This window comes from Myotis myotis, unplaced genomic scaffold (assembly GCF_014108235.1).
Source record: "Myotis myotis isolate mMyoMyo1 unplaced genomic scaffold, mMyoMyo1.p scaffold_m19_p_40, whole genome shotgun sequence".
Lineage (NCBI taxonomy): Eukaryota > Metazoa > Chordata > Mammalia > Chiroptera > Vespertilionidae > Myotis > Myotis myotis.
The window spans coordinates 523,120-536,460 of record NW_023416347.1 but is presented as its reverse complement, the minus strand read 5'-3'; the positions used below and the strand labels follow the sequence as shown (position 1 = coordinate 536,460).

Genomic DNA, 13,341 nt, shown 5'->3' with positions numbered 1-13,341 from the left:
CCCAGGCAGTCGGCAGCAGGGGGCTGGAGGCTGGGAGTAGAATGGGGCCTGCTCATTGGCTCCTCCCGCCTCAACCTCAACCGTGGACCAGAAGGCTCTGAAAGCCCCCAGTGGAAGGCCAGCCCCTTCCACCCCCAAGGAAAGGCATGAGAGCCTGCTGGTGCCTCCTGGTCTCTCTTTTTATAAAATATATTTTATTGCCGGAACTGGTTTGGCTCAGTGGAGAGAGCGTCGGCCTGTGGACTGAAGGGTCCCGGGTTCGATTCCGGTCAGGGGCGTGTACCTGGGTTGCGGGCACATCCCCAGTGGGAGATGTGCAGGAGGAGGCTGATCGATGTTTCTAACTCTCTATCTCTCTCCCTTCCTCTCTGTAAAAAATCAATAAAATATATTTAAATATATATATTTTTTATTTAGTTCAGAGAGGAAGGGAGAGGGAGAGAGAGAGAAACATCAATGATGAGAGAGAATCACTGCCTCCTGCACGCCCCCCCGGGGACCGAGCCCACACCATGTGCCCTGACCAGGAATCCAGCTGTGACCTCCTGGTTCATGGGTTGACACTCAACCACTGAGCCACACCAGCCGGGCTGATCTCTTGATGAGGCTCCTGTTTTAAGGCAAAATTCTCCCCTCAGCCTGTGTTCTCTGGGCCTCCTCTTAGATAAAGGCGGCTTAGATTGATTAAGGCAGCTCGGCCCCGGGATACTCTCTCGTCCTCCCAGCTGCCACAACCCTTCCTCCGTGGCAGGAAGGGAGCCTCGAGTCCTCACTTTACAGCTGAGGTCAGGGAGAGGCGGTGCCCCGGCCTGGCAGGCTGCTGCCTGTGCCCAGGTCCTTCAGGCCGCAGCAGGCGTCCCCGGCTGGCAGGGGAGCCTCCTGGCACCGCGTCGTGCAGGCCACGCGTCGGGTAGAAACAGCTGGTCCGGCCAGCGTGCCCACGGAGACGCAGGAACTGGTGCTCCCGTCTAAGCAGGCAGGACGGCAAGACGGGGCCGGGTTCTGGCGAGCGTGCAGGATGCGTGAAAGGGCCTGGCACGCGGCAGGCAGCACGTGTGTGTTGGATTGAATGTCTGAAAGGTGCCTTTGTTTTTTTTCTTCTGGGAGAGATGGTGATACCACAGTCGTATTGTGTTGCCACGTCCCCGCTCTGGGCTTTGGAGCCGGAGTCTCCGGACTCCGCCAGGATGTCCCGATAGGGTTGGTGAGTCAGGCCCGCCCCCCCCCCCCCTCCTGCTTCCCTTTATTGATTCTGTCACTTCATCCGCCATCCGTCAGATGCGTTTGCACTGTTGTCAGTTGAGTTATCTGAGGATAGATGGGGCTCTAAGATAAAGCTGCTTTCTTAGAGGAAGTGCTTCAGTCCCGTTAGCTGGGCTTTCAGTAATCTGTCAAAGTGTCAGCCACTGCATCTCGCAGCTCTCAGGTCCCGAAGGCTGTGACAGCGTGCTGGGTCCCGGCCAGACGTGTCAGCTGCGAGAAATCAAAGGGGTGTAGGGAGGTGGGCTGACCCCTCGCCGCAGAATGGGGCTAATTTAGACTCAGTGTGGGGGATCCGTCAAGTCACGGAGTCACCTAAAAAGTGGGCATTGGAAACCCCGGCCATGGGGGCCCCCTGGGATTCAGAGAGGGAGCCCGTGGCTCTCCGACCACCCCTCCTATGGCACCTGCCGCCTGCCCTTCCCGGAGCCCCCCCCCCCAGAGTTCCTGCCTGACCACCAGGCACACGACCACGACAGGGCCGCCTTCTGCAAAAGGGAATATTTTCTGTGGGAGCAAAGGCCCAGGTGGGAAGGTGGGGACGGGTGGGCCTTAGTCATTTAATTACTGTGGCTGCCACTTGGGGACAAGGATGGGGAGCAAGGGCCCTGAGGACTGGAGGTCCCAACGCCACCTCCGCCCGCTGGGCCTTTATATAAAACCAGCAGCCTAGGCCCAGATCGGACCCTGTGCCTGCAGCTGCCGCAAGCTCAGCCGGGGTATGGAGAGTGGAGAGGAGCCCAGGATGGTGACCCCACAGCGTGGTAGCAGCTGTTACTGTCTAGTATCTACGGCCTCCCCCTCCCCACCCACGACCAAGATCCCAACCCCCCAGCCCCAGCCTCCACCCTGCCTGCAGAAGCCAGACGGACCTCCTTCCTTCCCGGGGACTGGAATAGGGGGCGGTGTCCCCAGTGATGCGTTGACAGGGCTCTTGTCTGCTGCCCTTGGCCATCCCCTGACCCCCCCCCACCCCCCCAGTGCCACATCGGGACAACACACTCTGTTTTAGGCCTGTGATCCCCAAATGTTGATCTGAACTGAGATGACAGATGCTTCTAGCCTTTGGGGCTGTGTCCTGAGCCTCGGGCTGCACCTCTGCCTTGGGCAGGTCTGGGGCCCAGGTCCTGCCGCTCCCTGTCGGCCCGGCCACATCAGGCCCATGACCTGGCGCCTCTGCCTGCTGCTCCTGGGCCAGCTGCCCCCCCCCCCCCCAAGGTAAGAGGCTGGCAGGGAAGCTGCCCCACCATCCAAGTGGAAGTTGCTGGTGTGGAAGGGACTTGGAGGTTGTTGTGAGCAAAGGTCACAGCACACTGAGCTGCTGAGTCAGCCACAGGTAGCCCGCAGGGCACAGGCCCGTGCCGGGAGGAGGGGCAGCCAGCGGCTCCAGCAGCTGTGGCTGAAAACAGGGTAGGCAGGCTCCTCGCTCGGTCCAGCCCTGCACCGTGTTTACTGGGGGAAGGATGCGTGAAGGTCTCTTGACGCGGCTCATCATGGGACGAATCTGGGCTCAGACCCGTTGTTCATTCTTCCTGAAACGCTGAGAGGCTGCTTCTCCTCAGAGACACTGTTCCAGTCCCAGCTGCTGCTGGAGACACCGTGTGCGGCTGCCCCATCACTGCCCTCTCTGAGGCCCGGGGAGCAGGCCTGACTGGTCTTTGGAGTCCCAGCCCCCAGCCAGCGTGAGCAATGCCAGAGTGAGTGGGTGGGCAGTTAGGTGATGAGGGCAAGCTGGCCGCGTGCTCCCCGGGCCTGTGCCAGCCGTGCCGTGTCCACAGGAGGACAGTGGGCAGGGGTAGGGCCACTGCCTAGAGCAGCGGTTCTCAACCTGTGGGTCGCGACCCCTTTGGGGGTCGAACGACCCTTTCACAGGGGTCGCCTAAGACCATCGGAAAACACATATATAATTACATATTGTTTTTGTGATGAATCACGACGCTTTCATTATGTTCCATTTGTAACAATGAAATTGGGGGTCACCACAACATGGGGTCACGGCATCAGGAAGGTTGAGAACCACTGCGCTAGAGGGAACCAGGATGGGAGCCTCGGACCGTCACCCAGGTGGGCCGTGCGCGTGGATGGCTGGGAGCCCCTTGCGGGTGCCTCGCAGACCCAGCTTCCGGAGCCCTGATACGAGTCGTGGCAGCACCAACAGCCGGGCGTGCGATCCACGGCGGGTTTGAAGGGCTCCGTTTCCAGAGCGTGTGGTCACCGAGCCGTCGGCCCTCGATCTCACGGTGCTGCTGGCGCTCGCACAGGCCGGGTTAGTCATCGCATCCTCGGGAGCCGCGGCTGCGCCCGTGCACAAGATGGGCCTGGAGCAGGCGTTTCTTTTGGGAGCTCTGGACGGCGCCGCCGCCCGTGGCTCTCATTATTTATAGGATCACAGGAACCCATACTGGGAGAGACCTTCAAGGTCACCCGTTCTACAAGGGTTCAGCAACGCCCCGGGCAGCCAGCACTGCCTGGCGGGGACCCTGGGAGGCTCGACGCCTCTGAAATCTGACTTGCGTGGGGTTTTCTCTTGGAAATGCAAAACGGCTTCCAAAATCACCGTCGGGGTCCCCCCGCCCATCACTACAGTGTCCTCTTCTGGATAAATACAGGCACCTTCTGTTCAGGGAGCAAGCACATGCTAGGTTCTCGGCACACAGTAGGTTTTCAGCGCATGTTGGCTTCTTTCCTTCCCTGACTGTGGCGAGCGGCAAAGGACAGAAGCATCTGTTGACATCTGCTCTGGAAGCCGGCAGCGTGGCTTCCAACGGCTGCAACAGGGTCCCAGCCTCCGGTGGAAAACATCCAGCTTCCTCCAACTTCCCCCTCCCTGGGCGTGGGAAAGACTTTCCATGACGAGGAGTGTGGGGGACCTATGTCCCATTTTGTTTTTTAAATATATTTTTATTGATTTCAGAGAGGAAGGGAGAGGGAGAGAGAGAGAGAGAAAGCCAAGCCAGCTGGGACCGGTAGTAATTTTTTAATGAGCCATATAGTCCGTGGCAGCCAATCAGCTTTCTCTTGTAGCAAGAACCGCAGCCACAGACCAGTGTGTAAACGGATGGCTGTGGCCATGTGCCAATAAAACTTTATTTACAAAAGCAGACCGCAGGTGCACTTACTTGGCCAGGGGGCTATACTAGTTGGTGGATCCCTGTGCTCGGTATTATATTACTTCGTTCTGGGTGTTTTAGGCTTTTGTGTACATAGGATTGTCCTGGAGACCTATACTGTATGTCTGCTTTTGTGACTTCCTGTTTATTTTTTTTACGTCATGTTAAATGTTCGTGTGATTCAGCCAGGTTGGTGCCTGCAGCCTTGGTTCATGTCCACCGCTGGGCAGTACTGCACTGCATGGACGCATCCCAGCTGGTGCCTTCTGCTGGCGGTGGGCATGCTTTTTGCAGACACGGCTCCTGTGATCGCCCGTGTCCCTTTGCCCTGCTTTCCCCACGCGAAGCTTTCTCTCAGGTGTACGCCGAGGTCTGGGATTGTGGGTGGAGGGGAATGTGGCCTTTTCACGTGATCCCAGGAAGCCACATTGGTTTCCGCAGTGGCTTTGCCGTTCTAGGAGCTCCCGTTGCCCCACATCCTCGCCCGACCCTTACTTCGTATCATCAGACATATTCTGAATGTAATGGCAATATAGTTTCACCCTGGCCGGTTTGGCTCAGTGGATAGAGCATCGGCCCAAGGACCGAAAGGCCCCGGGTTCGATTCTGGTGAAGGGCACAAACCTTGGTTGCAGATTCCCCGGGCCCTGGTCGGGGCGCGTGCAGGAGGCAACCCATCGATGTCTCTCGCACGTCGATGTGTGCCTCTGTCTCTCCCTCTCCCTTCTCTCTCTAAAAATCAATGGAAAAATATCCTCTGCGAGGATTAACCACAGCAGCAAACAATGGTGATTCCGTTTCCACATTCCTAGTGAACTTGAGCTTATGACTTACATCCTCGTCCTCTCTGGGCTCGCAGGAGGGGGGCCCATGCGCCTGCCCCCGAACCAAGCCTCCCTCGGGCCCCAGGCCCCATCCCCTCACCCCCACCCTCTCCCCGACACACCTGAACAGGCACTCACGCCACAGACCCAGAGCAGACAAAAGGCCTTTCATAGGTGCCCGCTTTCTTTCACCTCCTCATTCACGCTGAGGAGGGCGAAAGTCAGAAACAGGCAGAGAGCCTCAGAGCAACACTGAAGCACTGAGGGTGCTTCCGGTGCCAGGCAGGGACCGGAGGACAGGGCAGGTTCGTGCCCAGGAGCGGATCTGGAGGAGCTGCCCGTCCAGCTTCGCAGGAGCACTTGTCTCGGTGCCTGAGCCACGCGTGCAGCCCAGGGTGTCCGTGGGAAGCGAAGGGAGAAGGGTCCGGTTGACCGTTTTGGCAGCGTGGTCGCTCCCGCTGTCAGCCGGCTGCTTTGAGAAGGTCAGCGCCCTGGGTTTCCCGGGAGAGCGGCCAGCGGTCGGCTCACTGATTGTAGCGACAGGCTTTCTGTGAGGGCGTTGAGGTTGTGGAGTGTAAAGGATCCTGTAGAAGAAAATGATGGCTCTCCTCCCCCTTCCTCCCCCTCCCGCCTCCCCCAAGGACCTAGGAAGTTCCAAAAGCCCCAGGGCCTTTGGTGAGCTGTCCGAGAGCCAGGGCTTTGCCAGGCCTGCAGGACCCGCCTGGGGGATTGATTGCAAGAGCAGCCGGTGAGAGGAGAAGGCTTCCTTCGCCTCCTTGGCTGACCTCCAGCGCCTGGGATCCTATAGGTTGTGTTTGGGAAATGCCTGGGCTCCTTGGTGCTGGTGACAGAAGGAGAGGTCGCCGTGCTGACCCAGGACCAAAGCCATCCCCCTGCCCCTGGGAGCAGGCCTGTCCGTAGGGGATGAGCGGGCAGAGGCATTCCCACCGCAGCATGCAAGGGGAGCAAGCCTCGGTGGTGCCTGCCCGTGCAGGTGTGTGGGTGGGAGGGACATCCTGGGGATGGGGGTGAGGAGGGGGCACCTGGGGACTGAGGGAGGCTCAGTTCTCGTTTTATACACAGCGATGATGCTGCTTAGCAGACGTCCAAGAATCCCTGATTTCCAAGGGCGTTTTTCTGGAGTGTTTCTTAGAGTCTTAGGGCTTCCAAGGATTTCTGTCAGAGGGAGCCTATTCTTGACACTTGATGACACATCGGTTCTTTGGCGACTATTTGTTTACCTGTCTCTACCCTCTTCCTGGCCTCCTGCAAGGTGAAGAGCAGCAATTGGGACTCATTCATCTTCGTGTCTGTGCTGGCAGCATGCCTGGCGTGCGGCGGAGAGAGGAAGCTGTGCCGAATGAACGAGTGATCACCGTGTGCTGGGAGTCCTCCTCCCACCCCTCCTGACTCATCCTCTGCCCTGTTCCGGCCCCGAGAGGCTGGCCTGCGGGGCCCCTGGCTTCTGCTTGGGTTTGGCCGATGGCAGGAGATCAGAGGCAAGGGGGCGAGGCTGTTTGCTTTGCTGGTGTGTCTTCCACTGAAGGTCACCTCTCTTTTCATGGCAGCCTGCTCTCCAGAACTCTCTCCCTCCACGTCCTATAACCTCTTTTTTTAAATATATATATATTGATTTATATTTATTTATTTATATATAAATCATATATATATTGATTGATTGATTTCAGAGAGGAAAGGAGAGGGAGAGAGATAGAAACATCAATGATGAGAGAATCATGGATTGGCTGCTTCCTGCACGCCCCCTACTGGGGATCGAGCCCACAGCCCGAGCATGTGCCCTTGACCGGACTCGAACCCGGGACCCTTTAGTCTGCAGGCTGATGCTGTATCCACTGAGCCAAACCAGCTAGGACTGGATATGATTTTTTTTTAAAGATATTTTTATTGATTTCAGAGAGGAAGGGAGAGGGAGAGAGAGAGAGAGAAACATCAATGATGAGAGAGAATCACGGATTGGCTGCTTCCTGCAGGCCCCCCACTGGGGATCAAGCCCGCAATCCGGACGTGTGCCCTGACCAGGAATCAAACCATGACCTCCTGGTTCATAGGTCAACGTCCAACCACTGGGCCACACCGGCCAGGCCACATTCTATAGCCTCTTCTTTCCCTTGTCCTTTTAGGCCACGGTGGGGCGATGGTCAACACCAGGTCCCTCCACTGTCCCTCACTCTCCCCACGCCCAGCTCACGCCTGCATACGTAGTCTCTTTGTAAATCAACCCTCCAAATTTCATCCCACTTGGGGTGCATCCTTCCCCCCCTGTTGCAAAGCAGCGAGGCCCGATTGCTTATGGACACTAAGTTGTTAGAGCTGGACACTGGGGCGCCAGGTGCTTAAAAAGGCACGACATGACGTTCTTCAGCGAACGTGTGACCTGGCTGGCCGTCAGGGGCAATTGGGTGCCTGGCAGCTTTGGGCAAATAAAGAGCAATTTTGGAAACTAGACTTAGGAGAGACTTTCCCCCACTGGTAACTTGTACGTTCTTACTTTAGGCCAAGAGTCTGTTCTTAAGTCTCTGGCGTTGCCCCTCTTCGTGGCTGTGTACCTGACTCAGCGTGGGAGGTGCCAGAAGCGCGAGAAGCCGGGACGGATGTCCGGGTCGGGGAGGGTGGGGGGCCCGCATTCTGCGCCAGGTCCTGGCTTTACCTGCAGAGACAGAGAGTCACTGTGGTGTCTGACGGCGGTGTTCACGTCTCCGCTCTCTGGCTGTCTTCCTGCAGGTGATTATAAACAGCACAATCACGCCCAACATGACTTTCACCAAAACGTCGCAGAAGTTCGGGCAGTGGGCCGACAGCAGAGCCAACACGGTGTTTGGTTTGGGGTTTTCGTCGGAGCAGCAGCTGACGAAGGTAACGTGGCCCTGCCCCCCCCCCCCCGTGTACCCCCCCTCCGCGTACCCCCCTCCCCCGGCCGTGCGGCGGCAGGGCCAGCTGGCGGTGTGCAGGACGCCTCTGCCTGCAGCTCTGCCCCTTCTGGCCCCGCAGGGCTGCCAGACCAGGTGACCTTTCAGACATGCCAGGTTCCTTGAAATGGAGATGTCACTTGGGAAAGGAAAGCACGTCCGACACGCGGCTTCAGAGCCTGAGCTCAGCACGTGTCCGCCCTGCTCCCTGGGCTGTGTCAGCAGCGGCCGCCGACCCTCTGGTTGGAGCTCTAGTCAGAGAGAGGGGGTGAGGTGACAGCTAATAGCACTTCTTTTTGTTTGTTTGTTTTTTTGTTAATCCCCACCCGAGGATATTTTCCCATTGATATTTAGAAAGAGTGGAAGAGAGAGGGCGAGACAGAGAGAAACATCGATGTGAGAGAAACACATCGATGGGTTGCCTCCTGCACGAGACCCGACCAGGGCCCGGGCTGGGGAGGAACCTGCAACCAAGGAACGTGCCCTTGACTGGACTCGAACCCGGGACCCTTTGGTCCGCTGGCCGACGCTCTATCCACTGAGCCACACCGGCCAGGACTCATAGCAGTCCTTAACCTCTAGTCCCCACTGTTTAAGCTGTCACAGTGTTTTCTTCCAGGAAGAGGGTTCATAGTCTTGGCCTGCCTCTCCGAGGGTCTAGGTCACACTCCCGATGCTCAGGGTGGTTTTGAGGCGCACACGGCGCTGGTCACGGTCTCGGGGACCAAAGGGCCTCACCCAGGCGATGAGAGGAGCCGAAAGCTGGTTTTGGGAAAACAGGCTCCCTTTCAGGGTGGTGGGAGAGCCCCCTGCAGTTACTAAGGATACGGTGGTTGCAAGCGAGACTGGCTGGTGTATGTGACCCGGGAACCTCTTGAAAGAATGTCAGAGGACCTTTTCCCCATTAACCCCCTCCAGCCTACCCCCAGTCCCCCCCTCCAGGCTCTCAGCCCCGTATTGTCTGTGCCCATGGGCCATGCATCTATGCACACAAGGTCTTTGGTTGATCACCTCCCACCCACCCACCCTCCCCCGCCTTCCCTCCAACATTCCGCCCTCTGTTCCATGTTGCCTGTCTCTGGATCCACCCTGTTCATCCGTTTATTTTGTTATTAGATTCCACACATGAGTGGGATCACGTGATACTTGTCTTTCTCTGACTGACTTATTTCACTTAGCGTGATGCTCTCCGGGTCCCTCCATGCCGTCTCGAAGGGCAAGAGATCCTTCTGTCTTATTGCTGCACAGTATCCCCTGGTGTAAATGATGCTGGTTTCTTGCAAGAATGACACCAGAACAGTGGGCTGTGAGGATTTCCCGCCTTTCCACCCCGAATTAGTGTCTGTGGGGGGGAGGGGGCGGAACAACCCCTCCCCTGCCAGCTGGTCCCCTCCCACACCTGCCTCACACCCCAACTCATTGGGCGGAAGCCTCAGGTCCCTGGGGAAGAGCAAGACGTGGAGGCTCCCGTCAGAGACAGGGCACTGGCTGGGCTGCCTCAGGTCACACACACCCCGGTCCCACCCAGGGCCTGAGCTCACAGACACCCAGGATGGTCTGAGAACCCCCGCCCCCCCAACCCCCAGCTGCTTGGAACCATTTCTTCAAACTTTGGAGGAACCAGAGTAGGAAGGATAAAGGGGGAAAGTTTCAATGAAAAGACTCAAAAGAAGGAAGACCTGCCGAAACCAGTTTGGCTCAGTGGATAGAGCGTCGGCCTGCGGACTGAAGGGTCCCAGGTTCGGTTCCGATCAAGGGCATGTACCTGGGTTGCGGGCACATCCCCAGTGGGGGGTGTGCAGGAGGCAGCTGATCGATGTTTCTCTCTCATGGATGTTTCTAGCTCTCTATCCCTCTCCCTTCCTCTCTGTAAAAAAATCAATAAAAAATATATTAAAAAGAAAAAAAAAGAAGGAAGAACTCAAAACGGAAACAGAACAGGTTGTTAAAGCTCAGTGTTTGTGCCTCTGCGCACTGGAGAGACCCTGGCTGTGCTGCTTCCACCCGTGGCCACTTGTGACGTCTCCCCGACAGGCGACAACGCCCTGTCCTCACGGAGGAGTCCTCTTCCTGAGTCATCCCTGGAGTCCCGGCTCTGTGACTGTGCCTGCCTTTGCCGCACAGACTTACCAGAGGTCTCCTTTGTTCAGAATGTTTCCGATCAGCGCCCCCCTTCTCTGTGAAGGGAACGATTAACCACTCGCTGGTCAATCACCAGGAAGTGAGGCTGGCAGGCCCGCAAGTGGCCATTAGCTGGCCAAGGGGAGCTTGGGCTCAAGGGCTCCCAAGGCGTGTTGCTGAGGGGGCAGCCGTGGCCAGATATGCCTGACCCCACAGAGCCGCCACCCACAGCCCGGGAAGGGGGCTTGGGAATCAAACACCATAAGGAGGCTGGATGAAGGGACACCACGTGGAGGTTCTCCCTGAAGAACCCTGCCTCTCTCCACCCCCCAGGAAGAAAATAGGTACCTTGATCTTTACGGCTTCCATATAAGGACCGCTGTGCCCCGTAACCACCGCGCATCATGGGAACACTCTCTGCTCTTTAGAGAGGCTTTCCAAAAATAATAGAGGCCACGGATTCCCACAGGCAGCCTGGGCCTCGCCTGCCCACCCTCCGGAAGGGACGTGCTGGCTCAGCCGGCTGAGGGACGCTGGAGGGGCACGTGCCAGTTCTGACAAAGGCCAGTGCTTATGGGAGGAGAGCCAAGTGTAAGAACGAGCAAGTTTAGGTTCTAGCCCTAGACAGTGTTGCTCAGTGGGTAGAGCCCTGGCCTGCAGGCCGAAGGGTCCTAGATTCGACTCTGGTCAAGGGCACGTACCTGGGTTGTAGGCTCCTCCCCGGCCGGGGCCCTGCTCCAGGCTCGTGCAGGAGGCAACCAATCGATGTGTTTCTCACATGGATGTTTCTCTCTGTCTTTCCCTCTCTCTTCCACTCTCTCTAACAACCAATGGAAACACATCCTCAGGTGAGGATTAAAAAAAAAAAGTTTAGGTTCTTTCTGGCATCTGACCTTGAGATGTCACCTTCTAGGTTCCGTTCCATCTCATTCCTGGCAGAGAGAAGGGAACACACAGCTGTGACGGGGGTGCAGAAGGGGGTGTGGGGGGGCGGTGCTGGGGCCCCGTGGTCGACCCGTCAAGGCCCTGGCACACACTGGCATTGAGTTTTGACCCATTTCATTTCTTTTATCTGTCATTCAAAGTGGGGTCCTCACGGTCACATGGTTAACTCAGTGTCATCGTGGGAACGTTGCCCTGTCTCATGCCATCCTGTCTCCTGAGTTAAGGGCCATTTCTTTTCCTGGGGGATAGTAATCCTTCCTTCTATGTTTCAGTTAGAGTGCTTTGGCTGCACGGATCAGAACCTAATGGTGGTGCTTAAGCAGACAGAACTGTTCTCATTCGGAAGAGGAATCGGAGGCCCGCGGCTGCCAACACTGGCACCCGCTCCGCCACGTTGGGTCTGAGGTCTCTGTGTGTGTGTGTGTTTTGTCGGTCATTGGCCTTTCCCTCCTGGTGATAAGATGACCTCTGCAGCTCTGTCCATCACGTCTGCGTCATGGCAGGGGGGCGGAGGCGGTCCACACAGCCTCCCTGTAAACGCCCTGGGCAGACTCCTTGGGTCTCATCGTCAGTCTTGGGTCCCTAGGCCATCCTTCCACTCCCCCAGAAAAAGGGGCGGAGGGAGGGGGGGTGTACAGAATTGGGTGCCATGATTGGCTTAGACCAGTTCTCATTCTTTTCTTTCTTTTTTAAATATATTTTTATTGATTTAAGGAAGGAAGGAAGAGGGAGAGAGAGAGATATAAACATCAATGATGAGAGAGAATCATGGATTGGCTGCCTCCTGCACACCCCCGACTGGGGATCGAGACCACCACCCAGGCATGTGCCCTTGACCAGAATCGAACCTGGGACCCTTCAGTCCGCAGGCCAACACTCTATCCACTGGGACAAGCCGGCTAGGGCCAGTTCTCATTCTTTATTTACCAGGAAATTTCCTGCTCCGGACAAATTTGAGATTCTGTGAAGCTAAAGGAAGAAAAGAGAAATGGCCTTTGACTGAGCAGCTAGGCAGTGTCTGCCACCGTGTCTTCAGTTGCCAAGGCCAGAAAAACCAGAAATAAAATGAAATAAAGGTCTTTAGTTTTCTGTGATGGTGATGATGATACTTTCATTCTGATGAAAGTTATTACATTACCACTGCAGAGAATGGTCCTAATGAGTAAAAGACGAGAATTGGGCATACCTTTCAGACACCATTGTGGTTTGACTAGCCTTTGATTAATGGGTTTTATTTACAGGAATCTATTTTCCGGAAATAATTGTAACTGAGGACAGAGGTTTAGCTATAAGGATTTTCCTTGCAGCATCATTTATAACAGTAAAAACAAACAAACCAAAACCAAACCAACCTAAATGCCCAGCAGTAGGAAATTAGTTAGACAAACGCCAGTAGGTCCTTTGGGGTAATATTGTACAGCAGTTCAGGCGATCTAATAGAAGATCCTGTAATTACATAGAGATATTAATGTCATCTTAGTAATTTCAAAAATAGTATAAAGTGAGATACAATATAACTTCATTTTAGAAAAGAAATATGTGGGCCAGGCTGGTGTGGCTCAGTGGCTGAAGGTCGACCTATGTATGAACCAGGAGGTTACGGTTCCAATTCCCAGTCAGGGCACATGCCCGGGTTGCAGACTCGATCCCCAGTGGGGGGCGTGCAGGAGGCAGCCGATCCATGATTCTCTCTCATCACTGATGTTTCTATCCTTCTCTCCCTCTCCCTTCCTCTCTGATATTAATAAAAAATATACATATGAGAATATGTGTAACAGATGTATACATACAGATAGAAAAATAGCAGAAAGATACGTGGCTAGTGTTTATCTCTGGGTGGTGGGAGTATAGGTCTAAAAAAAATTTTTTTAACATTGCGTTCTAAATGTATAAGCACGTGTGCTTTTTTATAAAGGGGGGCGGGGGGCGTATTATAAACCTGAAGGCTTGGAAGGAGGGATGTTTCAGCAAAGGAGAGCCATCTGGCTCCTCTCTGGTTAACAAGTGCTTCTCCTCTCGCAGTGGGAGCTGGGGGGGAGCGTGCTCCCAGGGCGTCTGGATTGCTTCCAGTGCTCATTATTACAAATGAATCTGGGCTCTTAATCTATTGAAGGCCTTTTTTTTTTCATATTTCTCAATTGTTTTCATAGAACA

General features: G+C 55.7%; 1 protein-coding gene across 6 annotated transcripts in view; it reads left to right on the top strand.

Moving 5' to 3' along the window:
- The window catches only part of HOMER2 (homer scaffold protein 2), a 67,537-nt gene that overhangs the window by 38,673 nt on the left and 15,523 nt on the right, over positions 1 to 13,341 (top strand). For 4 of the 6 annotated variants that reach the window (XM_036306318.1, XM_036306315.1, XM_036306313.1 and 1 more), the window contains one exon: positions 7,937 to 8,068. The exons of the other annotated variants lie outside the window; for them this stretch is intronic. In XM_036306318.1, the coding sequence (XP_036162211.1) occupies positions 7,937 to 8,068 (132 nt within the window). The remainder of the gene's footprint in view (positions 1 to 7,936; positions 8,069 to 13,341) is intronic. 6 annotated transcript variants of the gene reach the window in all.